The 27,454-nt window shown below is 50.6% G+C and overlaps 3 protein-coding genes across 3 annotated transcripts; all 3 read right to left on the bottom strand.

Annotated features, from left to right (window-relative positions):
- Positions 1-471: 471 nt before the first annotated feature.
- On the bottom strand, positions 472-6,796 carry LOC131663300 (uncharacterized). The gene is made up of 2 exons (XM_058933637.1): positions 4,984-6,796; positions 472-3,018 (listed from the first exon to the last, which is right to left on the bottom strand). Exons 1-2 carry the CDS (start codon positions 5,666-5,668, stop codon positions 2,918-2,920), a joined length of 786 nt encoding a protein of 261 aa, XP_058789620.1. The 5' UTR covers positions 5,669-6,796; the 3' UTR covers positions 472-2,917.
- Positions 6,797-17,427: 10,631 nt separating this feature from the next.
- LOC131663371 (dynein light chain Tctex-type protein 2-like) lies at positions 17,428-18,010 on the bottom strand. The gene is made up of 2 exons (XM_058933745.1): positions 17,679-18,010; positions 17,428-17,593 (listed from the first exon to the last, which is right to left on the bottom strand). Exons 1-2 carry the CDS (start codon positions 18,008-18,010, stop codon positions 17,428-17,430), a joined length of 498 nt encoding a protein of 165 aa, XP_058789728.1.
- Positions 18,011-21,835: 3,825 nt separating this feature from the next.
- On the bottom strand, positions 21,836-27,113 carry LOC131663313 (uncharacterized). The gene is made up of 2 exons (XM_058933662.1): positions 26,383-27,113; positions 21,836-23,296 (listed from the first exon to the last, which is right to left on the bottom strand). The coding sequence occupies exons 1-2, from the start codon at positions 26,681-26,683 to the stop codon at positions 23,019-23,021; spliced, it is 579 nt and encodes a 192-aa protein (XP_058789645.1). The 5' UTR covers positions 26,684-27,113; the 3' UTR covers positions 21,836-23,018.
- Between the last annotated feature and the right edge of the window lie 341 nt (positions 27,114-27,454).

The raw sequence follows: 27,454 nt of genomic DNA, 5'->3' as shown, positions 1-27,454 counted from the left end.
CACCGCGCGTCGCCGCGTCCCGCGTCGGTGCATCGATGCCCGAGCCAGAAAAAGAAGCCCGCGAGAGGGGAAAGGGAGAGAGAGAGAGCCAAATTGGCAACCGGAACGCGTGCACCTGCTGGCCGTGTCTCTCTCTCTCTCTCTCGGAAACTCGTGCGGCTGCACCTGCAGCCTTGCTGCGCTCCTTCAGCTCCGATTTTGCACTTGCCCCCCGACGGCCAACTCCCTTCTTCCTTCCTCCCGCTCCCTGGGCTTTTTCTGCCTGTAGCCCGGGCTTCTTTATTCCGTTCCCCTCTGGGCCGCCGCACGCGCCGCAGGTGCTCGCCCGAATTCGCCACCGCGGTCTGCGCCGCGTAAACCGTCCCCGACTTTGTCGACGTTAGCGAGGCTGCTCGAGCCGAGGAGTACGGCTTGTCTGGGGGGCTCGTCAATGAAAATGCCAGTGCGTTCGAGATTTTTTTTAAAGAAATTTCATTATAAACAATAGCATATTATTTTCTTACATATGTTAGTTTTATTAAACTCTCTTAAAATTCACTATAATCGCTTAATCGCTTATACATGTACAAGAATGTAATAATTGTTTGACATTTTCGTAAACTTCTTTGTTTCTTTACGCATGATTCACTGGGTCTTGCGTATCGCCCCTTATATTTCTTACCTTTCATCCATTCTCACCTCTACTTTTATTCACTCGCGCACTCACACGTTCAATTTATTGTCATCGATTGTTTCTTCTTTCTTACAATAGAATTCATATTTCTATAAGTCATTTACGTTATCCTCTAATTACATCTTTAAAATTACGCACTAAGTTGCTGAGATCATACTAATACATCACAGGGTTACATCAATTTACTTTTCTTATTTTATCTATTTTTTTCCCACTTTCTTTCTTTCTTTTACCTGTGCCCTTCTAAACTTCTCAGGCAGTGAATGCAACTATTCCCGTCAATGGTTGATTTACAAACAACTTAATTACGTGAAAGAAAAATGGCTGCATACACTTTTGCTAATTGCGCATATAAGCTTTATCAATTGTATTCGTGAAGAATTCGATGCACGCAAAACGATTACCATCGAAAATACTTTCAACAATTAAAATAAACTGATTTATTTGCTCGCAAGAAACGCTGACGACAATTTTCTATTCAAAGTCTTGAATTATTATGTAAAGTAACCACCAGTGGTATTTTTTTAAATGTAATCTCAAAAGAACTTAATTCTTACGGAATAACCAAGTTTTTTGAAATTCACACTTTTTCAGCGCGAACATCAGAACTCGCCATACAAAGTTGTTGCGATTTTTTTTGTACCTCCAAAACTTCTTTTTGACATCAATTTTAAAAGCAAGATTTGACAATCGATTAGGAGACAACTTTTATTCCAGTTAAAAAAGTACAAAATTATAATTTCCAATAAACTTGATAATAATGACTCAATCAAACATGTCCTAGTTATTAATTAAAAGTGAGATAACAGTCTATTTATTTTACCTTGTACATGCAAACTCAGTCAGATGAAATTAGATTGGTAGTGTGTCAAATAAAAAAAAAAGCAAAAACAAAAAAAACGATGTAAACCTGTACTGCAGAAACTTTTGATTGTTACTGAAAAATGGCTCAAGTACTTACATAACTAAATTTGAAAAGTTAATATCGGTGCAGAGTTTTCAATCAGATTGTTTATTAGAAAAAGAACTTGACTACATCGTCAAAGACGTATCAATTTGACAAAGCGATGTGCAATTGTAATAAAGAAAAACTATAAGTGTAAGAATGATTTTAATAAAAGTTCCTCTCTCTACTTTGATCTTACTATTTACTAATTCGCACTCTTTTTTCTTCTTGGTTGTCTTATTCTACAAGATGAAAAGCGAAGATCATTTTTTCAAAAATAAATTTCACATCGTTAAGTATATTGAACATTTTCGAAAGTCAATAATTTACAGAAGGTAAAGTGCAATAAGTTGGAACGGCTATCGATGAAACTTTCTCAAAGCCGGGCGCGACGAATTGAGTGGGATGCATTGCAAAGAAACGATTAAAATGTGTTTGTGCGCGTTGAGAAAATTTGAAAGATTCTTTGGCGTTCGGACTTTTGATTTACCTTCCTCTCTAAACTATACAAGTAACGAAACATCTACGAGCCTCCTAAACAATAAAAAAGGATTTATATATATAAATATATGTATATATATATATTTATTTATTTTACATAATGTACAGGATTAAAATGAGGCAGGCAGGTTTCTATCGGGTCGAGTAGAAAAAGGATCTTGAGGATTTGATCGTGAAGACCGTTTTGGTACTCGTAGAGAGACTGGGAAATCTGGATGTTGCCTCGAGGCAGCGTGCGTGGCGAGGCGACACCGAGACGCGAGTCCTCCCGGTAAAAATAGAAAGCTGCCGCACAGGATAGCAGTAAAAAAGAAGGAAAAGGCAGAGGGAGAAGAAACGACCTTCCGAGTTGTCCACGAGCTACGAGTAACAACTCGAGAGACGAACGAGAGCTCGCGAGGACGCAGAGTCGTGGTAAAACGCAATTAACAACGGTTGTCTGTCTGACGAGCCGGCGACCGCTCGGCGAAGGACGCAAATACACCGAAACATGGTCCGCTTAGTGGCTACGTCAAGCGCACAACGAAGGAGAATCGGTTAGTTAACGAGGGCTGCACTGGCTCTCGCCCAGAGAGCGAGGAAGAAAGCGGCGCGAGAGGCCGGCCAAATCTAGGTGATCCGCCAAATATCAATCACAGCCAGAAGAGAGGCGCGGAGGTCCGCCGCCGGCCCGTCGATCCTGAGTCGATCCTGCGTCGATCCTGCGTCGATCCTGCGTCGATCCTGCGTCGACCCTGCGTCGGCTTGCCCCTCCTGGTCCGCTGCTGCTCGACGTCCTCGAACTGGCCGGAGCTCGCTTAGCTGTGGATCTGGCCGGCGTTGCGCGGCAGCTTCTCCGCTGGCTCGAGCATGCTCTTGGCCGTGGCATTGAGCGTTCGCTTGCGGCTCTTCATGAAGTCTGCAAACATACAAGCGACAAAGGCGGCTCGTCAGTCGTCTGCCGGAGCAAGAAAAAACAATGGCCGAGGCAGGCTCGACTCGGCGAGATTGGCGCGCGAGATCGACTGCTGGCTCGGCTGTTGGTCGCCGGCCAAGCGTGAACGCTTCCCGAGCAACGGACGATCGAGTGTTTACGCTCAGGCGCACACGGCGATTAATGCATTATTTGTGCTCGAGAGCTCGAATGTTTACGGTCGCGCCTTATTTCGGTGCTGCGGGGCTGGCGCGAGGTCGCGCCGAAGGGGGCGGCGGGAACGGCGGCGGGAACGGCGGCGGGAACGGCAGCGGCCCGGTGCGTCGCTCGCGGCCTATGCAAATTCTGCGCGTTCGAGTCGAGCGGCCGCGTGCCGGCCACCGTCGCCGCCGCCGTCGCGACCACGACGCTGCCGGACCGTTTGAAAATGCGAGCCGCCGCCGGCAGCACCCCATTCCGCGCGTATCTTGATCGGGGCACGCGCCCGCATTCCGAATTCGCGCTCCTCGAGCTCGTATCCCCCATCTGGCGCGGACAACCCCCCGTCGCTGCTGGAACTATAAACAGCAGCACGCGTCGCTCGAACCGACGCTCGCTCTGCCCGCGACTGTTTGTTTATGCGGCTCGTGGGCGGCTCGTAGGCGGTGTGGCGACGCTCGCGCTTTCGCGTCTTCGGCACCGGCGGCCGCGCGACCTCGTCGACGCGTCGCGCTCGCGCCTGCTGGAGCCGTCGGCGGGGCCTGGGGACTGCGAGCGAACGAGCGTGGGAAGAAGCGACCGAGGCTCGCGCGCGCGCGGTCACTTGCCGGCGTTTCGCACGCGAAGCCACGACCCGCCGGCGCAGCATCGGGCCCTCGGCAGCGCTCGGCAGAGTGGGCGCGCAGTTTAAATGACGCTGACTGCGAGCAACGCAAACACGCGCGCGGAAGCCCCAGCTGATCGGATCGGCGATGCCCGCGCGCGAGGGGGCACCGAGCTGCGAGGGTGCAGCTCCAGCCCCCATGTCGCCGAACAGCTGACTGCATCGGCTCATTAATAAAGTACGTTACGCCGCACGATACCCGGAACACTACGCTCCCCCTTCCCTCTGGGCGCGCGTAGCTTTGACCCCCATCGGCTGCCGGCGAGCCACTTTTCTCTCTCTCTCTCTCTCTCTCGCTCGGCTTATCTGCCTTTCGTTACGCTTGCCCCCACTACGCGTGCGTGTGCTTCTTTTCGATGCACGCGTACGTTCGACACAGGGGGGCACAGAGCAGATCACCGCCGGCACATCCAAACGACCGAATTCGCCGCCGCTTTCGCTTTTGCTCGCGCTCCCTGTCTCGCCGCGGGAAAATCCCGATCCGGAGTACGCACGCTCGGTGCACGAAAAACGTTCTCCGAGCTACCTGCGCGCCCATTGTTCCCCTTTCCAGTGCTCTTTAGCGCGCCTCCTCACTTTCTAATGGCATTCTCGAGTCGTTTCGCGTTCGCGAGCTCGGCTGCGGCAGCGGGTCTGCTTCCAAACTTATCCCGTCCGGCTGGCGAATGCAACGGGGGCAGCGCGTAAACAGGAGCCTCGCACAGCCGGCGGCGAGCGGGGGATCCGTCCGTCGCGCGCGTCCCGAAATAGCGCCTTGGAGAACGGCGCTGCGGCGTGAACCAGGCCAGCCAAGCCCGCGACGCCGCGCGCAGCTGCGCTCGAGCTCCGCTGCTGGTTTTTGCGCGAGCGCCTTTCACATGCGACTGCGATCGTTGCACTCGGCTCTCCGCTTTCTCCGCGCGCGTCGGCCGCTCGACCGACGGGCCGCGCTCCGAGGCTCTTCGCTCGGCTCGACGCGCCCGACGTGGGCAATCAGCGACGCGGCAACGCCAACGAAGCTGGCAATCGGAGCGGCGACCTCGGTCGAAGGGCGGCGGAGGACGCGCGGAAACAACGAGCGGGGGCGGGGTGGGGCGGCACATACTGACCGGTGATGGCAGCCTGCTTCCTCGTCGACAGCGCGGGCGTGGTGGGCTGCGCCTGGGCGGGCGTGGATCTGACGGTCAGCTCGGCGATGGCCGGCACCACGTCTGGCGTCTTCTCGCCGCCAAGCGGCACGCGCGACTCCTGTGGCGGCGTCCTCTCGGCCAGCTGCATCTTGAGCTGGCCGCCCGTCGGCGACGGCGACTCGCCGCTCTCCAGCAGCATCAGGGCGCTGTTCGCCACGGCGACGGGCGACGACTCGCAGGAGCGCGCCGGGCGCGGCGACCGGTGCGCCGACTTGGACGGCGCGGCGGGCGACTGCCGGCGCAGGTAGGGCATGCCCCGCAGGGCGTACGGCTCGGGCACCAGGTCCTCGGTGGTCACCGGCTGCCAGACGAAGCGCGAGTTGGCCTCGCTCTTGGGCAGCTCCAGTCGGAAGTCGAAGCCCCAGCGCTCCGAGTCGAGCAGCGACTGGGTGCGCAGCTCGTGCTCCGCGTAGGCCCGGGCGGCCGCGTGGTCCACCGGGCCGAACAGGTCGCGGCGCACCCGCGCCAGGGCGGCCCTGCTCGGCGCCACGCGGCCCACGCTCGGCTGGCCGGCGCTGCCGCTCGCCTGGCTGCTGGCCACCACCACGCTCAGCTTGCTGCTCATCTCGGTCATCAGCGCAGGGTTCATCACTCGGGCGCTCATATTATCGCTCTCTGTGCGGCCGAGCGCCTCGCGCTCTCGATCTTCCGTCTTCGCGGGCTCTTCCCCTCGGCGCGGCTCAACTCATTGAGATCGCCCGCGACCCGCTGCTCTCCTGCTTATCTCTCTCTCTCTCGCTCTTTTGTTTCGCCGCTCTCGCTGCGTGGAGCACGATCGCGGCTTCGGCGGGCCACGCACGTGATCGCTGCGCCGGTAGTTTTGCGCGGGAAGTCCGTGCCTCGGAGCGATTCCTGGAAAGCTAGTCACCAGCTCGCACGCACACACTCGTCGACGTTCGATGGCTATTATCTCTGGCTCGGCTTTCTCGCTCTTTCGTCCGATCCACTTGCGCGCTGCGGCGGCGCCGCCGCTCTCTGACTCTCACTTCAATAAACGTGGCAACGATGGAGACCGCGAGAGCACGCACACTGACACGCACGCACACTAGCGCGCACAACCAGTAGCGGCGCAAAAGCCCGGGGCTTGACAATCGCCCGGGCCAAGAGTTGCACTGCTGCTGCCTACTCCAAGCCCACTCGCTCGTCGCCACTGCAGTTCTTGTCGCTTGCACTTTGGCACGCGATCGCACTCACAGATGCGCGAAGCTCGCGCCTCGGCACTCGGTCCTGCTGGCCGAGCTGGACCCCGGCTGGACTCTCAATCAAGTTTGCGGGTCGCAAAGCTGGCCCGCGACAAAAATCCCGCTCTCGGAGCGCCACACCGTGCTCCGATGTGCACACGGTACGCGGAGCAGTCGCGAAAACCGTCGAGAGGCGCTGGTGGGGCGGCAGTTCTCCTTGGTTCTGCGCTGCGGCCTCGATAGAATCGACAAACAGGCCAGAGCACGTTTTCAGCGATTCCCGCCTTTGGGCGCACGCACGTGACGTAACTCGCTCTCGACACTAACACTCGCGCACGCACACAACTGGCGGACTGATGATCGTGCTGCCAATGTTGCTGGTGCTCTTAAGTACGCGATTATTCGAGCGACTTGGCTGACTAATTTGGTTAGCTCGGGCACGCTGAATATCGGAGCGCGGGAACGCGTACCACACGTGCTGGGCGCTCTCTAGCGACTGACCGAGCGCGAGTCACGACTCGCGAGCGCCGCTCACGGGACCACGAGCTGCCGCCGCCGCCACCGCCGCTATTGAGCTTCGGACGACCTCGGCCAACTTCGGCTATACAAAGACGCGATCCCCCTCCACGGCAAGCTCCGACAAATAACCGCCAACTTGCGTTCAAATTTTATCTACGTTCGCTCGTTCGTTCGTTATACGCTCGGCGCGACCAGATCTCTTTCTCTTTCTTCTTTCTTTCTTTCTTTCTGCTCCGACTTCTCTCTTATTTTCAGAACAAATCCACGCGCTCATCTATTCCCAGTATTATTATTCACACATATTATGCTTCACCGTTTTTGTTGCTGTGATACTCCAAATTCAAATTCCCAAGTAATTCAACGCATAGTTTCTTTTTTTCAATAATGTGCCAGTTATGAACTAGATAAACTTTCCATTCCTCAATTATAAGTGCTTTTCGAGGTGCCTTTAGTTTCTGTATTGAGTTTGAAGATAAACACTTGCTTAAATACTCAATTGATTTTTTATAGCATAAAAATACACATGATGAAAGTAAGCTAGTCACCTAAACAAAACAACACAAATTTTATCATTATCACATTTTGGAATAAGGTTTTTATCAAACACCAAGTGGCAGATATTCCGCCAGAGTTATGTTATATATTGGTTTGGCTTAAAAGTGCAGCGAACGATAAACTTCATCGATCGTTCAAGTTTTATCACTGATACATGTATACGTGTTTTCGGAACTTGCATCGTTCTGGAGGGTTTTACCCTTGTATTAGCATATAGTTTTGTTTCTGCATCGCGCTCTTTTTTCGTTTCAAGTATGCATTGAAACGAATTTAAAAAAATGTTTTTGAGATGTTGCCCAGTACCTACTTGCAACATTGATGCACCATCACTGCTACGTAATTCAAGAAGTAACTTTATAAGCTATTATGTCTCTATTAAAGTTTATTGTAATGACTTAAACTTCAATGTTAGGTATTTCATCGGTAAATTTAAGTAAGTGTCCTCTAACTTTAATTTAAATTTAACGAGTTTTTGTCTGAACATAGAGAATACCAATTTTAAATATATAAGTTAATTGTCACTCTTGGTAATAAGTCTTTCTTTGTTTGACATGTGGCGTGTGTTTATGTAATGCTCCAAAATCATTTGCGGCTCGATAAAATATTGCACACGTTGGGGAACTTTGAAAACATGAAATGATCGGACGATGGATTTTTAGCGTAATGTTGTATTTTGCTAGGGTTCGAGGAAAATATGAAAAACACGGAGTAAATCTAGAAGAAGCTTGGTTGGAGTCTAAAAATACATTTTTGCAGAAATGATGCTTTGTTGACGTATTATATAATAGACAATATTTACGTCGAGGCTCGGCGAAAAAAAAATAAATAAGATCCGTATGGCGAGAGAACGTATGGCCGAGTTGCTAGTAGAGCGCGAAAAATTGGTCCTCTAGCTATCCTTCTGTCCTTGAAAGCGTAGCTCTCGCGCCAGACTTACACGTGAGTGTGGAAAGGATGGCATAGGAGACGAGAGGAGCTAGATTTTTGTTACGCAACTGTGGACCAAATGAAACGGACGCTGCGACAGCTATAGTAGCATATCGTCATTACAACGCGAAGCAGCGAGCGTTGTCGCGCACGAAAAGACCGAGTTTCATCAAAACACGAGCGACGCGCGCGGGCTTATCTTATCGCGGCTCAGCTCTTTTCTACTCGTGCTGCCTGCCGCCTAACGTAATACACACACGCCACACGAGCCCGCGCTTTTTTTCTTCGCTCTTTTCGGCCAATCGCTCGACGCTCGACGCTCGATGCTCGACGCTCGGCCGCTCGGCCGCTCGCCGGGCCGCGGTCGACCGACAACACGCACTTTATTACGCCTTTACTTTCTCATCTTCTTTCACCTCGTTCCGGCACTTTTAATGCCCTCCCCCCCCCCTCTCCCCTCACTCCCTCCTTCCAGATTGCACTTTCGCCTACATTATCTGGCGCTTATTGGCTGGCGCAATCGCCCAGCCAAATGAACAGGCGGTCATCTATTTTTGTAAACGAATGTATTATCGCCGTTCTTCGCAGCAGCTTGAATACACGTGCATGCATCGAATCGACGATGTACGCTCCGCAGAACTTTACAGAAACTCCAACGCGTATCAATGTTTTTGTTCACCTATCAGCAAAATTTCCCACTGTCTATGAACGTTATCGCCACACCATTTTTGAAGCTAATCTAATTTAGAAGCGACAGATAGTGCTCGTTTCCATAATCCAATCTCGAATCTGTTAAAAACCCACTGATGTTCCCAGATTCTACCGCCATGCGTAAATATTTATTCGAGATCATTTTACTTTGTTCGGGTCATTCTTCAACGCTATAGTTTTCTCCGATAACTTGTTTCTGATTTGGACGATCCAGCGGACGTCACCGTAACAAGTGTAGCGATTCCTTGGAAATACAAAATTTTGTAACAGTGTCCGCGACACTACGCATTCGACAAAGTGCTCCAACGAAGAAGCTTGTTCCATACAGATATGAGTCAGTGTTTGGGCACTTGAATTTGGTTGTGTAAAGAGTGTAACTAGCAACATGCAAATTTTCGATGCAGTAAAGTGGCTCGTGCGTTGCAAAATCAGACGCAATTTTCGAAAGAAGCGTGCGCTTTCAAGAAGTAACGCGAGAGTGCAGCACCTCTCAAACTTTAGAAATTCATCGAAAATATTTGATTTCTTTCGCCTTGATGTTATTCTGATTGTCCAAAGCCCGTGCCAAAGCAAATATAAGTTTGAGCGATGATTAATAAAGTAAAGACGAGGCAAAAGAAACAATTAGCCAAATGAAAAGGTGTCTTATTTTTAACCTGCTGAACGTGTTTCGATAACGATTTCATAGCAATTTTGTGAATGTAAAAATGGACGCTGAATAAGATAGGTGGGAAGTGATGTCAGGTGCGATGTGTGGGACCGAAATCTCTGGCGGCAGCCGAAATTCTTGAACGTTTTGTTTGCCTACTCACCGAGCAATGTGCATTGCACAGCCTGAAAAAGGAAACATGCATTACAGGCCCTATCAAGATCTACATTCTCACGTGCATCTCCAGGAAAACCATCGTATCCGCGCTCATGTGTCCTCCTTTCGACGTGTACAGTAGCTTTGAGAGTGCAAGAGTAAAAGTAGATCGGTGAAACGGCATTAAGTATTTATTGCGCTTTGACAAAGAGTTAATTGCGATACGACTCGAAGAAAATATTAGTCGGGCGGCCTGAAAAGTGGGAGGCGGAAGAAAGCAAACTGTATCGTCAAGATGTCGCGACAGTTGGTTAATTCCTTGTAAGTCATCTTTATAGGTTGTCCTAAATTAATAGAAGCCCCGGCTATAAAGAGCAGCACGTGTGGCACAAGTGACGGAAGTGGATGAACTAGGAGGGGCTACTCGACCAATCTTATCGTCGTAATTATAAATTGTGGAGAAACTGGCGCTCGATTAAACGTCGAGGGTGCGCCTCGGAGAAACTACAGCGAGCGTCGTCTCGTGCAGTGCTTCGCTACGGCGCGTAACCTCTGGCAAACAATAAATATGGCAGAGGCCGTGCGTACGAGCGAGACAATGGCAAGTGAGACGGCTAGCGGACGTTGGCAATAACCGAGCGTCGATCGACGAACGACAGGCGGGCGTGGAAAAGGTAAACTAATAGCCGCTCGCGCAGAGGAGGAATGTCGCAGGAAAGGTGGCCGATGTGCGAAAGCCGAGACCGCGCCAGCACTCTCAGCTACTTATCTCTATTTCAGTTGGCTGTTTGCGCCTTCTTGCCCTACCGCGCGCATCAGCCCTAACCACCTGCTCGCTTCTCCTCTGCTCTCGCTCGGCCAACTTTCGACGCGCCTTATCTCTCGTTTCTTTTTCATTTCTCTTTCAGCAGCTCGTACCCGAAGGGATAACCTTATTTTTTTTCGACCAACTGCCGCGTTAGCGGACCTCGCTGTCGGACTCTCGCTCGCGTTCAGTTCAGCATCAAATTTACGCGCGGCCAATTGTTCGCATTAGACCGATACTCCGCGGCTATTGTCTTTGCGAAACGACACTTCATTATTTTAATTCTACATGGGCATATTTTGTCCGTAACAGTTAAAGAGATGGCGAGGATAAGAATGACTCAAGTCAGGACAATTTTAACGCTGACAGCTAAATTTCGGAGCCGTCATCGTAAAATGTCCACGTGCATCAATGGTCATTATATCGAAAGCTTTGTCAAATCAAATTCTTTCGTTCTCTTTTTAATTCTGGAAATGAGTCACGCGAAAAAGTTTTATTGCAAAGAAAAATTTATTGAGTGACAGTTCGTTCAAAGAAATACATTTCGAGTGTTAAGTTTAAAAATATTAAAATTATATTATACGAATAACTTTTAAACATTGCCAAGGTGATTTCATGCGCTTTCAAAACTATGGTGGTCGCTATAAAACCTACAAGAACACTGCAAATCCGTCGGCGAGCGACAGAGCACAAAGTGAATTTAGCTGTGGCGTTCGATGACGCGTGACTGTCGGCAGCGAAAGCTGGCTGAAAGGCGCGCGTTACGGCGACGGAATGATAAAAATTACAAGCAATCTCGGGAATTTTCACGAGTTTGTTAAACGTTCGATGCTCAAACATTACGGACTGTTCATCGTAAAATTGACGTGAGCTCGGTCGTAAAAATGAAGTGCACGCTCGACACGTCCCTGCATTAGCGACCCGTCGCCGTAAATTTTCCGACAAACAAATTCTTCTTCGTGTGCGTATAATTGTACTGATTGAGAGCTCTTTGTTCAGCTGTCGCTTATCAGTCTATAATCGATGATCCGATCAGACAGGCGATGCTCAATGCACTTGCCGAGAGATAGGCGTCGAGTGTCGACGAATATTAATTTTATCGAGTCGGGTCTCGATAAGTTAACTTTGCATAGATAAATTTCGAAGCGGCTGGGCAATTCTTTGTTGAAAGTGAATCCTGGAACGGTGGTCGCGGCGCTGCGTTGCCTACACTTGACGGCCTTATTCGGGCTGGCGCGCTACACGGCATTTCGTGCACGACGTCTTGCGCAGCTCGTGCACATGTGCAAATCTTTTGTCGCGCGTTGGCGATTGTACGACTTCCGTGGGAATAGCCCGCGAGCGGAAGTACAAGCACTTGCATTGAATTTCCGAAAGGTGTAGCTTTCTGCGAACGCCGTCCAGAATCGCAATTGTCTTTCCGAGCTGGAGCATTGCGAAACACTCGAGTCTGACTAGAGATTGGTATGCGCAGCAGTCGAGCGAGACTGCGGCAACGACTGCGGATGGAAGCGCTCGCTCGTGCTGGGCGCTTTAGTCGTCTTGATTTTAACGGGCCGTCGAGCGCCGAGCGCCGAGCGCGGGCCAGTTTCTCTCGGCGCTTGGCCCATTGTTGCCGGCGATTGTGCCCACTTCCGTGGGAATTCGCGGAACGGAAGTGCAATTTCTACCAATGTACGCGCGCGGACGAGCGGAGGCTGGGTTATTGGGCGCCAGCTGCCCGCGGCGTCGCCAAAAAAATCCCGAAGCTTGTCCTCGCGTCGCGCACCTTGCTCTCGCTAGCGACCGTGGGACTTGGCGATAGCGACCCACCTGCCTGCAAGTGCACGCCACTTGGCCCCGAGCGACAACGCGCTCTCTTGCCGCTATCGGACTTTACTCCGTTGCAACTTTCCGTCTTGTTCCGCTCGCATCCAACCGAGTCCGTAATAATGCAACCTTCCAAATAAGTTAGCCGTTGACTTGCTTATCACAAAAATATCATGTATTCGACGGGTTCGGCAAATCGCTTCGGCTGCCTTTGCATCCTTACAAATTATTATTGCATTTGACTAGAGTTTGTTGCCAATCACTGCCGAACGTGCCTTCCTCTCTCGAATAACGGAGCTCGAATAATATTGCTGATGAAGATGAGCTTGGCAGTCGATACGTAAAGTCAATACGTAAAGTAATATCAAAGTCAAGTGAAGCCTGTACAAATGAGTCGCGCTAAATAGTAAACGGCTAAAAAACAAAAGAAAGTAGAAAAGGTGGCTCCGTTCTCGCGTGCAGCGCTCGGCGCTGGAGGACTCAAGGCGCCTGCTTCTCTGCATCCCCTCTGATCCCTTGGGCGCTTGCATCCGCACTTTCAGGCGCATCGCCGTTCGGCTTGTCGACGCGCTCCCACTGCCACTGACCCTCCAACGGCCGCTCCGTCGCGAAATCGAAGTTCCACTTGGCTTCTTTCTGCGGAACACAGGCGAATCACAGAGATGGGCTTCGTCAGCCGGTGCTCCTGCCGGCCAATCTAGTCACCTCTTTCAAGTGCTGCGCTCGCTCTTGCGCAAACGCGCCCTCGAGCTCGGCTCTGCTCGGCGCGCTCTCCGCAGTGGCGTCGCCGTCGTCGAAAACCAGCCTCCTCCGCGCGGCCCGCAACTTGGCTTGGCGGCTGCCTGCGCTCTCGTCTGCCATCGCGAGGCGCGGACCCTGCAACAGCGCTCGCCAACGCGAGATAAGTCGCCTCCGCCGAACAGCAGCGCCGCGACGCGACAAGCGCGCTGGCCAAGGTGTTTAGGTGTTTACGGAACGCGGCGTGGCTGGCGCGACACGTGCGCGCGATAGCTAACGAGCGCGGAAACGCACAATAAGAGATAAGCCGAGGCTGGCGCGTGCAGCGATAAACTTTTCCGCGCGCGCGTCGGGCCCAAGTTTTCGGGGCGGCGAAGCGGCCGCGAGTGGAAGCTCGGATACTCACGGTGCAGCCACGTCCTTCGTGCGACGCTCGCGTCGTGCCAGCCGAAAGTCGATGGGGAAGCCAGAGCCGATAACCTTGCGAGGAGCTCGGACACTAGCTTCAAGCGGTGCTCGTCGCTTGGTCGCCGGGCGCAGCGGTAGCGAGAGAGAGAGAGAGAGAGCGAGCGACGCGAGGCTAGGCCGGTCGGCGCTCGCGACTGCGCGCCTCGCCGGCTGCTAGGTTACGGCCGGGATCGATAATCGAGCCGGGGGTTGACGCACGCACGCGTACCGCGGGGCTGCGGCGACGCGACGGCGCTCGCACGGCCACGCAGCGCCGATTTAAAGGCTCGCGCGGCGGTGCCGTTAACTGGCGTGTGCCAGCGAGCAGCGGTGCCGTCCCCACTCGTCCGGTCCTCCCGCGGCGCGACTGCACCGCTGCATCCGCCGATAGGCCGAACTCTCCCGTTGACGGCTCTATCGCGGGGACATTCAACTCGAGCGAGCCGTTCCGGCGCCTGCCGATCACCGCGTGACGCGCGCTTCCGCGGGATCTCGCTCGCAAATCTCTGCCGCGGGATCGTGAGACCGGTCGCTTATTCGGCGTCGCACAATGGCTGCTTTGGCGTGGGAGGCCGCGGCGAGAATTCGCGCAGGTGCCTGAGTTCCCCGACGCCGCCTCTCTCCCGTCCACGGCGGCGGCGGCTCGTGCGCTCGATCGCACGTTCAACGTGCACCGAGCTCGGCGACCTCGAACCTGCTCTTTCGTCGACGACTCGGGCAACGAGTCGATTCGCTTTGTCGAAGGCAGGCGCGCACCTGAGAATCGTGTCGCGCCGGCAATTTATTCCGAGGCACGAATCGGCTGCGCTGCTCTGTTCACTTTCATGCGCGGACTTGCGTCATCGTCGCGCTGCGACTCTCGTAAACACGCTCGCGGAGCGCGCGCAGCGCCAAGCTGAATACCCGACAAGGTCGCCGCGGAACGGCCAGTGGCGAGGCGCACGCCTGCTCGCAGCCGCGGGCGCGCCGAATCGAGCGCGAGCGCGCGGCGGCAGCGGAAGCGGGTGGAAGCGGGTGGAAGCGGGGGGCCGGGGCGAAAATGGGCTGGCGCGCGTCGGCGAGCGGCCGCCGAGATGCATATTCATTTGCCGGCCGCGCGCTTCGGCTTGCGCGCAGGCACGCGACGCTCCACTCTGGACTGGAGGCCGGCGGCGCATATGCCACTTCCTCGCGCGGGCTCGCATATGCTGAATCTCGGCCGGTCCGCGCAACTGTCGCTTCCTGCCCGCACTCGCCAACCTTGAAATTTATTCCGCCGCGCGCGAGAAATCCTGGCAACGCCTGCGGCCGGGCGCAAGCGCGAGTAACCGCCGCCCGGTCGTGCCTCCAGGCGGAGCGCGCCTGGCCTCGCTCGGATCCGCCGATCCGAAATGTCGCCGCGACGATAAGCATCTGCCCCGAGTCCTCGCCGCGCCCGCGCCGGAGAGGCGTAGGCCAACGACTCGGATAATTTGCAGTTGCGCTTCTCGCTCCGCGGCGCGAGGCTGCCTCGCGCTGCACCCGCAACGGCCCTCGCGGGCGCGCTCGAGCCTCCTCGCCCTCTTCCGTTGGCTCGGCTTGGCCCTCCGACGTCCCGTCGAAACGCTCGCGCCGATGCTATCTCCGCCGCGCGCGCCGCTGCTGCCCCGCGGACGGACGGTCCCTGGCGCGCTGCGAGCGACGATTCGCCACTTCCTGCGACAACTGGGCATCCGGGCGCGTTCGAGAGCCCAGCCAATGGAACTCGTCCCACGCGCGACTGCTCTCCGACGCCGAATTACAGCTGTAAGGGGAGCGTCGAGCGGCCTCCGCGGAGCTGCGCACCGATTCGAGCGTGGCTCTCCTGCCTTGCCGTTTCTCGGCCCGTCGTTTCCACTAATCGACCGGCTCTCGTCGGCCCGACGCCCTCCCTCGATCCGTTGCCTTCTCCTCGCAGCCATCGCGACGCCAACGGTTCCTCCGCCAACGCCTCAACGTTGGGAACTCAAGGTGTTTGGAATAGAAGCAGGCGCTCGCGGATCGCGCCGCGGACTGCATCTCTGTTCGTGTCTCTGCAGCAGCTGCAGCGCAACGTTGATCGCCAACGCTCGCCAACCGCATTCGGGTCGGTCCCCCGGCTCCGGTATCGGCGGCGCATCGAGCAGGAAGCTCGGCCCCGGCAACGAGAGGCAGAGGGCGCGGTCGATGTGGGCGCATTCAATCCGGCGCAGAATTCAAAACCGCCTGGCACAAGGGGAAATCCAAGCTGGAGCTGCGGCAGAAGATCGGTAACGCAACACGCCCAAGCCCCGTATGCAAGGCTGCTCGGGGAGCCGCGGTGGCGCGCGCCCGCAGCCGTGTCTCGGGTTTATCCTCGGCTCGTCGGGTTATTGGGTTATTGGGTTGCCGAGTGCCTGTCGCGCCGCAGCTCAGCGTGACCGGTGGCAAACGGTGTCAAACTGTGGCCGTCCCCATAGCCTGCTGCTGCTGCCGCTGCTGCTGCTGCCGCTGCTGCTGCTGCCGCTGCTTTCCGGGTTTCGTTCTACGCCGAGTCGGACAAGACGCGCGCTTTCCTGCGGTTCTCCAAGTGCAGCGATGATTCGAGACGCTCGCGATAATCATTTGGCGGTTGGACCTGTCAACGTTCGCTCGTGGCCCCTCGGCGACCGAGCGTCGAGCCTCGCTTCGCCGAGCTCATTGTCGAGTCTTCCGGGTGGCGTAAGTCACGCGAGTTTATTCGAGAAGCGCGCATCAGCGCGAAAGAGTTGTCGCCTCGCCGTGATTTAAAGTATCGCGCGCGAGGCAAGAAAGGACCGGAGGCCATTGCGATCTCATCGCTCGCGCTTCCACCGAGAGCTACCATCCACGGGGCCTGTCCTCGCTCTCGCTCGTGCTTGGCAATCGTTCGCATAAATGCGCGAACCTCGTCGATGCTACGCCGGCTCGCGAAAGCTCGGCCGCGGCGCGAAGCCAGATGCGGCCCAACGGAGGTGCGAAGCGCGAAAGGGCTGTCAAAGGAGCGCCTGTGAAGCGATGCATTTTATAGAGTGTGTCTAACTAGAGCGGAGAGCGAGAGAGCGGGGCAAAAGGTGCGGTCTGCTCGATGACTCGCCGAAAACGCGCGCGCCCGTCGCGAGCCGCGTGCACGCCGAGGTCCCGGCCCCGGTCCCGGCCCCGTACCCCCCGACTGCGTTTCGTCTCGCAGCTTGTTTTTTTAGGACGTTTTATCCACTTTCACGGGTTCGTTGATCCGCTCTTGTACAGGCGATCAATTTTTATGAGGCCCGAGCCGGGCCGATCGACGACCGACGTCTGTTGCAGATATCGGAGGATGATGGAGCGCCTGGCACGAGCGCCGGCGGCCCTTTCTGCCCGCGACAGCGACGGAGAAAAAAGGAGGCCGGCCGATGATCGATCGGACAGCGGAGCACGCGCGCACCTTCGTGCCTAACGTTCCTTTCGATTACGCCACCGCAACGTCACACTCTCGCCGCGCGCACTTCCTCTTTACGCTACATTGAGGCCAACTCACCCGGTCTCCCCGTCATTCTCGTTCGACACACTTCTTCTTTTCACGCGAATTCATCAGCCCGACTGCTGTAACGAATGCGCCGCGTCGTGTCTTCACCGCTCCTCCAGTTCCGTTTCCGAGTGCATTTCTGGCAGGGCGCTCGTTGCCAAACTGTCCTTCGACCTGACGTCGGCAAATTCAAAACGGTCGCTCGAAACGGCAAAGTTCGAAATCGCTCCAAGCCGAAGCCAAGAGGCGACAGCGAGCCAGTCGGAAGGCGGGAAGGCGGGAAGGCGGGAAGGCGGGAAGGAAGAAAGGACGGACGGACGGAAGCGAGCGCTAAGGAGAAACCAGTTCGAGGTGACGGGACCAAGTTTATTCGACTCCCAGTCACAGTTTACTCGTGATACAACCCAAAGACCAGGCAATTAGCGACGAACGTTGGTGCCTCGAAGGTGCAGCTGGAGTATCGATCTCGTTGGCTGTCCCACAAAAATCCCAGGGACGCTTGGACCGACTGGCTGGCCTTCTCCACGATGCTCACGATCACGACCACTTTGCACCTGAAACGAAGCGTCGCGGGCGTGATCGCAGGCTCGCAGTGCCAGTGCCGGCCGCGGCGCCACTCCGAGTCCCCTCCCCCCTCACCTGTCGTACTTGAGCTCCTGGACTCTCTTCTGGACCTGCGCCGCGATGCTGGTGCACAGCCCCGGGCTCTCCTCGCTCCGGTAACTCAAGCCTTGCATGCTGTCCTTCAGAGTCCTCTCCACGAGTCTGTCCACGACCTCCGGCTCGAACGGCTCGTCCGAGCGCAGTCGGTAGCTGTTCTGGTAGCTGTTCTGGTAGCCGGCCGGCCGGGGCCTGCTGCGGTCGACCGGAGCATGCAGCGCGGCGAGCGGGGCCTGGACCGCGTCGGGGCCCGGCTGGTCGCTGTCGGGGAGCTCGGCGGGCGCCGGCGGCGTCGGCAGCGGCGTCGGCATGGCTCTGCTGCCCGTCGCGGCGCCGCGCCGAGCCGAGGGCGGCCGGCTTGGCAACCAAACAGACGGATCGATCGGGCACGCGCCGCGCGACCCTCGTTCGCGGAATCGGGCAGCGCCGACGCCAAGCGGCTGCGAGCGCTGGCCGTTGCCGAGTGAAACGCTCGGAGGCGTGTGCGGCTGGGCCTGCGGCGTGAATTGAAAAGGGCTCCTCGGGCGATATGGGCTAAGCGATCGGCGGGCGCAGCTGCGCCTCGCGGCCTGGCTGTACGTCCTCGCTCCTCGCTCCTCGGCACCTTGTAATTAGCCACGCCGGCGCACCCCCGCGAGAGCTGCCCTCGACCCACCTATGCTTACGCTCCAGCTGAGTGGCAGCCGCCTTGGAATTGCGCATGCCGAGCGCTCGTTCAGCTGCTCCGAGCGCTCGCAACGCCGATCCAGCTAGTTCGCAGATGCTTTCGACTAGCAAATCTCGCGGATCGTTGGTGCACCGCTTACCAGCCTCCCATTCATAGCCAATCGCGCTCGCCCATTACCACTTCCGGTCTCGAGCTTCGCTTCCAATTATATTGCCGGCCCGGCAACGCCTCCTCGCGCTCTGTCTTACGCCAGTGCGCATTGCTCCTGTAGCAATGGTGCAATGCAGCCTCCCTCCAGTACTCCTCGCTTTTACGTTCATCCCATCGTAACGCACATTCCATAAACGCTCCTCTATTCTTTTTCCCTGTTCATCGTCCACTCGTTTCCCATTGTCTCCATCAGTTTCCTAACCGATTGCTACATATCGATCTGCACAGTGTCGTCACCCGGTGTAGGGATGCACGTACTCGATTCGAATCGCAAATAATTCAATTTCATATTTACATTCACAGTCTACATTCGGTTAGCTAGTACGATTATGAACAGTTAAAAAACCGCGTTTGTATAATCACACTAAAGTATATTGTAGATCCAATATTCACAAGTTGATTTTCGAGGCCTCTTACAAATATCTTACAAATATTTTATCATTATAGAAACTTACCTGGCTGTACGTACATCGACTTGTGCGTTCATAATTTAAAAGGTCAACCGATTAACATTTTAAACTAACATAATTTGCCCAAGTAACTGCAATATAATGCAACATCACGATCTTATAATTACTGTGAACTAGATGGATATAGAAAATATTTTATAATGAATGAAAATAAACTAATTAAGGCAGATTGCACAGCAATGTATATCAAAGACACGCTGAGTGAGTGCCGAGGTGAGAGCATTTGCGCGATTAAAGAATATGCTCATTTACAAATACTGCTTTCCAAAAATATAGCATGTAAGAAGGATTACGTTCTGAGATCTTTTTGCAAATGTAAAACATTGCAAATACAAAAATTTATTGTTAATTTGAAAAAAGATTCTAATTCATTTGATAGTCGGTCATTTCAATACGAAACATTCAACTTCGAACCTTGTTTTAAAGGTATCAGAAAACCAGGTAATAGTGATAAAGAATATTCTTACATAAATAATCCTTTTTAGAAACAGATTACCTCCAGTACTAATCTTATCAATTGATAATAATCGATTCCACTGATCATTATTCTCTCATATTTAGCATAATAGATATCGTAATATTGAATCAACTGATCATAAATGCTTCAATTATAAACAATTAAAAACTTAGTTAGCAAAGTTAATTGAAACGAAACACTTTCCAATGGTTCAATAAAGACAAAAAGATCAAAATAAATATACCGAAAAAGAATTAGATAACAAAAGCCATTATGCCGTGTAATAATAAAGCACAATAATATAAAATATTGACGTCGCAACCAAATATGTAATCATTAAAAAGAAATGACTAAAGTTATAGTAAACTACTTAATAAAGTTATCAAAGATGAGGAAAAGGAACGATAAACTAGTGTTTCAACAATCCCGAAAATCTATATGGCGAATTATAAATTAAAAATTAGTACATTTGATATAAAAAAGATAAATATTGAATACTTAATTGATAATAATAATATTAAAATAAAAATCAAATATAATATAGTTGAATATACATATGGACAAGTATTTCCGTACTCTTTAAAGTAAATTATACGTATAATTAGGAAATCCCTAGTCAAACCAGAAATCTAATACTATCAAAGATGAGTGATAAGTCTATTTTTATCAGTTTATTACCGATGAACATGAAAACAAATTACATATCAATAGAACTAAAGTTAATGCTGGGAATGTTGACAACATTAGTTCTAAGGCAATCAGATTAATTTTAGATGAATTTGCAATGGACTATATGATTAAATAATAAAAAATAATTTCATTTCGAATAAACAATATTAAAACAATTGACCGCTATTAGTAAGAGTGTGTCTATGATTGTAACTGTCCTAGATTTGAAGCTAAAGCCTACGATACGGATCACAAAATTTTGTCACAAAAACTTCATAGATAAGGCACTATAGATGTATTGCATATTCTTTACTCAGTTATTAATGCTCGGGAAGGTAACAAAAAGAGTAAGAATTATAAATGGTTCTAGCTGCAATTTAGATATAGACGTTTCGCAAGTATACAATCCTGGATTCACTTCTATTATATATATATAATTTGCTCTTCGAAATACCTACAAATTTTATGTTTTAAGTAACAGTTATAATGATGATGAATGGCAAAACAATTCTAAAACTAAAAAGATATTTAAATTGAAAAAGTGATAAATTAGACGACTAGAATTTATAATTAGGTTAATACAAACACATAGGCAAGATATCATTTATACACTTTTAGAAATTAAATTGAAAATTCATCATATACTGTTAAAGAGAGTAGAAAGCTTGTAAATATTTAAGTATAATTATCTACTTCAATCTGTAATAGAATTTCCACTAAATAGAAATAAATACTTAACTTTTATTTTGTATGAATTGGTAAAAACTAAATACAAAAATATTACTGTCTGTATACCATGCTTATTTTCAAGGCGTATGTTGACTTGTAGGATCGTTGACTGCACTATAATTATAATATATACAAAACAAGTTGTTAAAAATTATAAGTAAGAAAACATTTGTAAAAGTACGATAATCATCCCTTAAGTCTGTATAAAAATTTACTATCCACTTTTTTACTATTATGAAATTTCTAAAAAATACTTGTGTAAATTCTCATAGCAGAGAAAAACAATCAGAAGTATACAGTTGCCAAATTTTTAAAACATTAGCAATCGAGATATTAAACTTATTTCCTCGAGTTAAATACTTTAACAGCTTGTTAGTTTCTAAACTATATTAAAAAATTGAAAAATTGGATCAGAATTGATATGCAATAATTTATATTTTTATTTATATATTATTCTTAAATTATAAACCATAGTAATTAAAAGATTAGCTATTAAGATTGTTTTATATATTTTTTTATTCAATTACCAACCCTCCGCACATGATCTTAAATAAATAGTATAAATAAATGTGAAAAAATTAATAAACTTTGTTCAACTTAGGAACTATTTGTAATATTTACAGCTATTTCACCAAGGTTATTCTTAATTCTAATTAATTTGATGTAACGATTTCACTGGTCATAACTATTTTAGCCAAAACTATGCGGTAAAAAAGATAGGAGCTCATATTTAATAATTCGATAATTAAATTAATGACAGTTGATTAAGCGTATATTTCTTTAAAAAAATGAATTTAATTGAAATCTAGTGCTTTTATGGTCATAAACTATAAATGAGCGAAAAGAAAGGTCGGGATTGGGTGGGATACTAATGATGTCAATAATAAACGTCAAATTTTATATAAAAGTTTAATAGTTTATTTAATAAATTTATCCTAATCTAGCGTTGACTAGAGCGTTTTCTTTCTCTATAGGTAGCAATAAAGATGGACACAGGACTTTGTACTTGCTCCAAGTGATTTAGAACGCAAGCACTCGATAACATAAAATAAACATTAATTAGTCTTTGGAGGCGCTGCATTCGTCGCTCCAAACTGGGACCGACACTTTCAGGCTTCCTGTAAAAACCATCATACAAGGTCGGTTAAGTATATTTCCCTCGATAAAAGAATTATAAAAACAGGTTTCGCACGCTCCGCTTCGACTATCGATTCCGGTAAAAGGACTTTACGATGTCGTCTTGCTGAAATCGAAGTCTCCGCACGTCTGCATTCATCACCAAACGTAATCCCCTCATGTCCTTTCATACATCATTATATCATTAGTTTTTATTGAATCGACAAGTAATCATTCAGTTGACAAAACTAAACGATACAATGTTTCACGTGATATCGTTACTTTATGTATTAACTCTCACTAGTGGTCAGCACAATATTACTTATTAGAGCCCCACCCTGTCATACACCAATAGTTGAAAATAATAATAAAAAAAGAAATCATATGAACTAAATATCAAACGCAAATCTAGCCGAAAGCCATAATTATTGGTGTAAGATAGAAAACTATACAATGTTTGTTTTTAAATATATAACCATATCTTAAGAATCGTAGACCAAACACAATTGAATTATCCAATGCAAACGAAGGGCTTCGCGTTCTTTCCAAAGAACCATTCGGTATGAGAGTCAGCGAACATTGTAACAAAATTTAGCAGACGGATCTTTGGGAAGAGAGAATACAAAGCGAGTAAAAAATGCGTAGTCTGATTTTGTTGACCTTCCACGAGGCTGTAGGCCTAAACCTCCATTATCCACGCAACATATTTACAAAGGATTATATGAGTTTTGGTTGACGTTAATGCTATTAAAAGGTGATTGGTTCCGCTAGGGTTACACATGTTTAATTATAGTGATCGACTTGGGGCGAAACGCGATCGTTCGCGCGTTTGGCCAATGAACAGCCTAGGTATACGCACATATAGTCTACCAGTAATGTGACATACGATATGTATAATATAATCGAGCAATAAATATACATGTAGCGACGACTGATTTCCGACACGCACTCCGTCGGAAATAGGATAACTGGAATTTAGTTTCTAGTTCGAACAAAAGGATCTAATTCGCCGACGGTTGCACATTGTCCAACTGTTTGTCCGCCTGCTGCATGTCCAGCAGCAGCAGCGCGGGCGGCTGCTGTGCCTCGTGCGTCGACGACGGAGCTCGTGGCTCCAAGGCTTGCCCCTGCAGAGGAAGCTGGGCGCGCGTCGGCGGCAAGCTCAGCGACGACTGCATCCGCGGAGGCGACTGTTCCGGCGCTGGCCTCGGCGCGTCTGGGCAGGCGGCAGCTGTACTGCTTTTTCCGAGCTCGTACGCCTTGCGCGAGCGCCAGTAATCTGCAAGGAAGAAAGCGAGCGTTGGTTCGGTGCGAAGGCAGAAGCAGCGACAAATCGAGGGAATGGAAAGGAGCGCCGGGAACGCGGGAGAGCCGAGAGCCATCCATCGCCGGGGCAAGTCGCGCGCGCTCCTTGCTCCTCGGGGCGTTGCACCCGAGCGCATCTTCCTCGGACTGGTTCGGCGTTGGCTGCGTGGCTCGTGCCGCGCCGAGACGGGTGGCAGGTGTGCGGCCGCGCGATCTTTCTACGGATTCCCCGTAGCGGCGGTTTCAACGGTCGACGGCTCCTCGGCGGCTTCTCGGCGGCTTCTCGGCGGCTTCTCGACAGATTTTTGCCGAGCAGGTGTTGCGCTCTCTCGGAAATTCGGACATCTCGGCCGAGAGAGGCAGCCGGCCATATGCCAAGCAACATCCGCGCGAGTTGGCCTGGTGCTCCATCCGAGGAGGCGCAACGGTCGCCGCCATCTGGCGCGACTGCTCGCGCGACTGCTGGGCGGCTTTCCCGGTGCGCTGGAAAAGATCCGTTCTTGCACTGGACACGCGGACACTTCGCCTCGGTGCGCGAACGGCTTTCTGCCGGCTTTTCCCTCGCGCGGGATACCGTCGCTTTCTTCGAAACTTGAACTTTACGCCGGAACTGGACGCAGCTGCAAGTCATTGCGAATCGCTAGGCCAAACGACGAATGACCGCGCGACGACGAGCCGGGCGCTTGCTTCTATCGGCGTTCTTCGGCTATTGCTGTTAAGCGCTTTTACGACCGGTTTTATCTCTCAAGACACGAACTCTCGCTCGAAAGCTCGACGACTCGACAACGTTCACCCGATCTGCAGTCTAGAGGAAGCGTGGGAAACTATTATCGAGCCTGCAAATCACGGCGCTACCAGGCACAAGGTAGGCAAGCTTTCCCGAGCAAAGCGCAAGAGAGAGCAGCAACCACGGCCACTAGATCGCTGATAAGCGGCTGAACTCGAGCGAAGGAGCGACAGCTGGTGCGCGACCTTGCAGCGGCCTCCGCGCCTGATTTAATCGTGGGAAAAAGACGAGTAACAGGTGTCGCGCGCGATAAAGGGGGAGAAGCCCGGCGGCCCGGCGGCGCGGCGGCGCGGCGGCGCGTTGTCTCGCTTCGTTGATCGTTGCTAGGCGAGCATCGTTGCTCGCGATCGTGCCACTCTCCGATCGGTTCAAGATCGCCGAGTACCGCTCCAAGAACGCACTGCCGAATATCCAGTTGTAACTAGTCGAGCCCTTTTGACGAATCGGGATTCGACGCGTGCACGGCTCTTTGTCCGACTCCCCTCCGGCCCTCGCTCTCCCAATGACTCAGGGCACGAGCTCTTATTCGTCTCGACAAAAAACACATTCCAAAGACACCAAGATCGGACCGAGTCCGCAGGGGCTAGACGACGCCGAAACGGGCACACACTCATCGATCGGATGACTAATTCCCCGCCCGACACGTCCTCGCGAACGTGCTCCTCCGGATATTTTACTTTTCCTGCTAACGTTGCTTCGATTTTCTCGTTTAATGTCTATCGTGATAGTCAACTTGAAACGCGCAAAAGTCTACGTATAAGCGATTTGCTTTAACAATAAGGCTTCAACTGTTTCCGGTCGATCAATTTGCTCACAGATGACTATAGCGATATTGCTCTTCTTCCACTAAGCAACGAACATCTTGCCTTTCAAACTATGCGTGCATTAGCATTAATACGCAAGCCTCTATACAGCCGATTAACCATACTTATTTTTCTCTAAAACATTTATAATTTGCAATAAAACAATTTGTAAATATCCCTGTTGTTTTTAAGATACTCCATGTAAGAATAACGAGATTATAAGCTTTAAAGCACGTGCGTAAGACGAGAAGCCAAAACACTTCCCCAGTCTTTCTCTCTCTCTCTCTCTCGATTGGACGGTTAAGAAAACAAAAAATATGATCGATTTCGAAGCTTCGAATAGATAGGTACGCGCAGATATAGACAAAAAAAGGCAAAAGAAGCAAATTAAAATATACACGAGTGCCAGAGAGGTAAACGATATCGCACGAGTAAATCGTAGACAAATATTAGCCCCTGCAAGATACTCGTCCGTCAAACTAGTCTAACCGTTACTGTGACTTTCCCGCCAAAATCTCATCTACCTTCCCCTACCCTGCTGTTGTGCGATGATGCGCCATAAACACGCTCACGACACTTCTATCGCATGCTCTCTAGTTAGTCATTATGCTTTTCGCTTCTTTCGGGATGCCCGCCATTTCTCTATTTCATCATCCACGTAAAACACTATTTTCTTAATATCGCTTGTCAGACTCTCGGTTATTGTATTATTTTACAAAGCCATTCGCGATAGAAAATAAACAACCGAATAACCAGAGATTACGTAAACAAAATATACCACTTGAGCAATAAATAAAAACAAAAAAAGCCAAGTGGAAACGAAAGACCCAATAATTTTTAGTAATATACACCGACACGAATTACACTGGGAAGGGGAAAATGATTTTCACCCAAATTACTTAGTTGACTTAGCGTTCCAACATTATGGATTGCGCTTCGAACACCACGTGCGTCACTACACACATACGCCATTCGCCGATACTTATATGTATGTGTTGTACCTACGCACGCTGTATCGCACAACCTTCGAAGGAGTTAAGTCACGTGTTTTTTCTCTCTTGGCGCGCGCGGGATTTTATTTCATAAGGCGCGTAATTATTTTTTTAGTGAAATGTTGACGATTGCGTTAATTTCCAAAGAAGAGAGTAAAGATAAGTACATGCAATGTAATAATAAACGAGTATAATAATGCTAAAGTCTAGTAAATGTTTAGACAATTAACAATAAATTATGGTTGTCGAATTTAATTGCTGAGAAAATAATCGGAACGAGCGCATTTAATGCAAGTAAATGGCGAAAGTGCTCGAAAAAATGATAACAGGAAGAGTGTCAGAAGGAAAAGATCGAAGTAAGTAAACCAGAAAAAAAGAAAGAAAAACATCAAAGCTACTTATGTATAGACAAAAAATGGCGTACGAGGGAATAAAGGCGATGAATGAAAATTAGAAAAAAGAAGGGTACGTAACATACCGTGCATGCTTCTCTGCTTGGTGTAAGGACTGCAACGCTTATTCAGCATACCTTTGGCGTTGCAACCTTGTGGTCCGTTCTCTTTGTCATCGTCTTCGGCGAGTGGATCGATGGACCAGCGCCTCTGGAAGTGTGCCCTCTCCTGATCGAGTGTGTCTTGCAGTAGCTGCACGCTGTCTTTGCTTTCGGGAGATCCAAAAAGATTGCGAGGCACGCGTGTCTTCATGTTCATGCGCATTTTTTTGGCAATTACGATGCTTAGGTGAAACTCACGGTACATTTGTGGCGGCAGAAGAATCATCTTGATATTATCAACTTGCTTATGCTCTGCTAGTATTCAAAAAGTCCGCGAGCGCGTGCGCAACACCACACGCGTCCTTTGCTCTAACGTACTTTTTCAAATTGCGTAGACGTACGAACTCGAGTGGCCTGTTGTATCTGCTGTTTGTCAAATGATGCTACGAACAATGAACTCGAGCTAAGGACGAGTCAACGACACGCTACGGCGGCAGAGTTTGCCTAAGACACGAGAGGTAAAAGAGGACTGTTAGCTGTGTACTAGTACGAGTTTGGGCAGCTTCTGAGCCGTGCGGAGAGTTGAGTGTCTATACGAGCCGCTGGCATCGAGCAGCCAAACGCGCACACACCAACGTGAGGCGTCCTCTCATGCCAGCAACGATGCTGAAGCAAGCCAGACGATGCGAGTGCAGCGCCAACAGCCAGTCTCTGCCCCTCCGCGCTCCTCACAGCCACTGCCGGCGGCCGGCCCCACTCCCAACACTTTTGATTACCATTGGCGCGCGGCGAGGATGCGCGCTGGAAAACGCGCGGGCTTTTGGCCAACGTATTTAGCTTCGGCCGGCGAACAAGATTCGAAAATGGGCAAATGCCAAATGCCATAGCCATTACCAACAAAGATAAACGCTAAGTGTTACTGTCATGGGTTAATTTGTGTGTTTGGTTAATGGAATTTTCCTAACGATCGGAGGCATTATTTTTTTCTTCGATTTTGTCAGGCCATCGGCTAATTGAACATCATACTTTTCTACACAGCTGTATGAAAGTTTTCAAG

This window comes from Phymastichus coffea, unplaced genomic scaffold, assembly GCF_024137745.1.
Source record: "Phymastichus coffea isolate CEN01 unplaced genomic scaffold, Cenicafe_Pcof_1.1 PCOF00033, whole genome shotgun sequence".
Classification (NCBI taxonomy): Eukaryota; Metazoa; Arthropoda; class Insecta; order Hymenoptera; family Eulophidae; genus Phymastichus; species Phymastichus coffea.
Note: the sequence above shows the minus strand (reverse complement) of the source record. Positions and strands in the feature narration are given on the sequence as shown.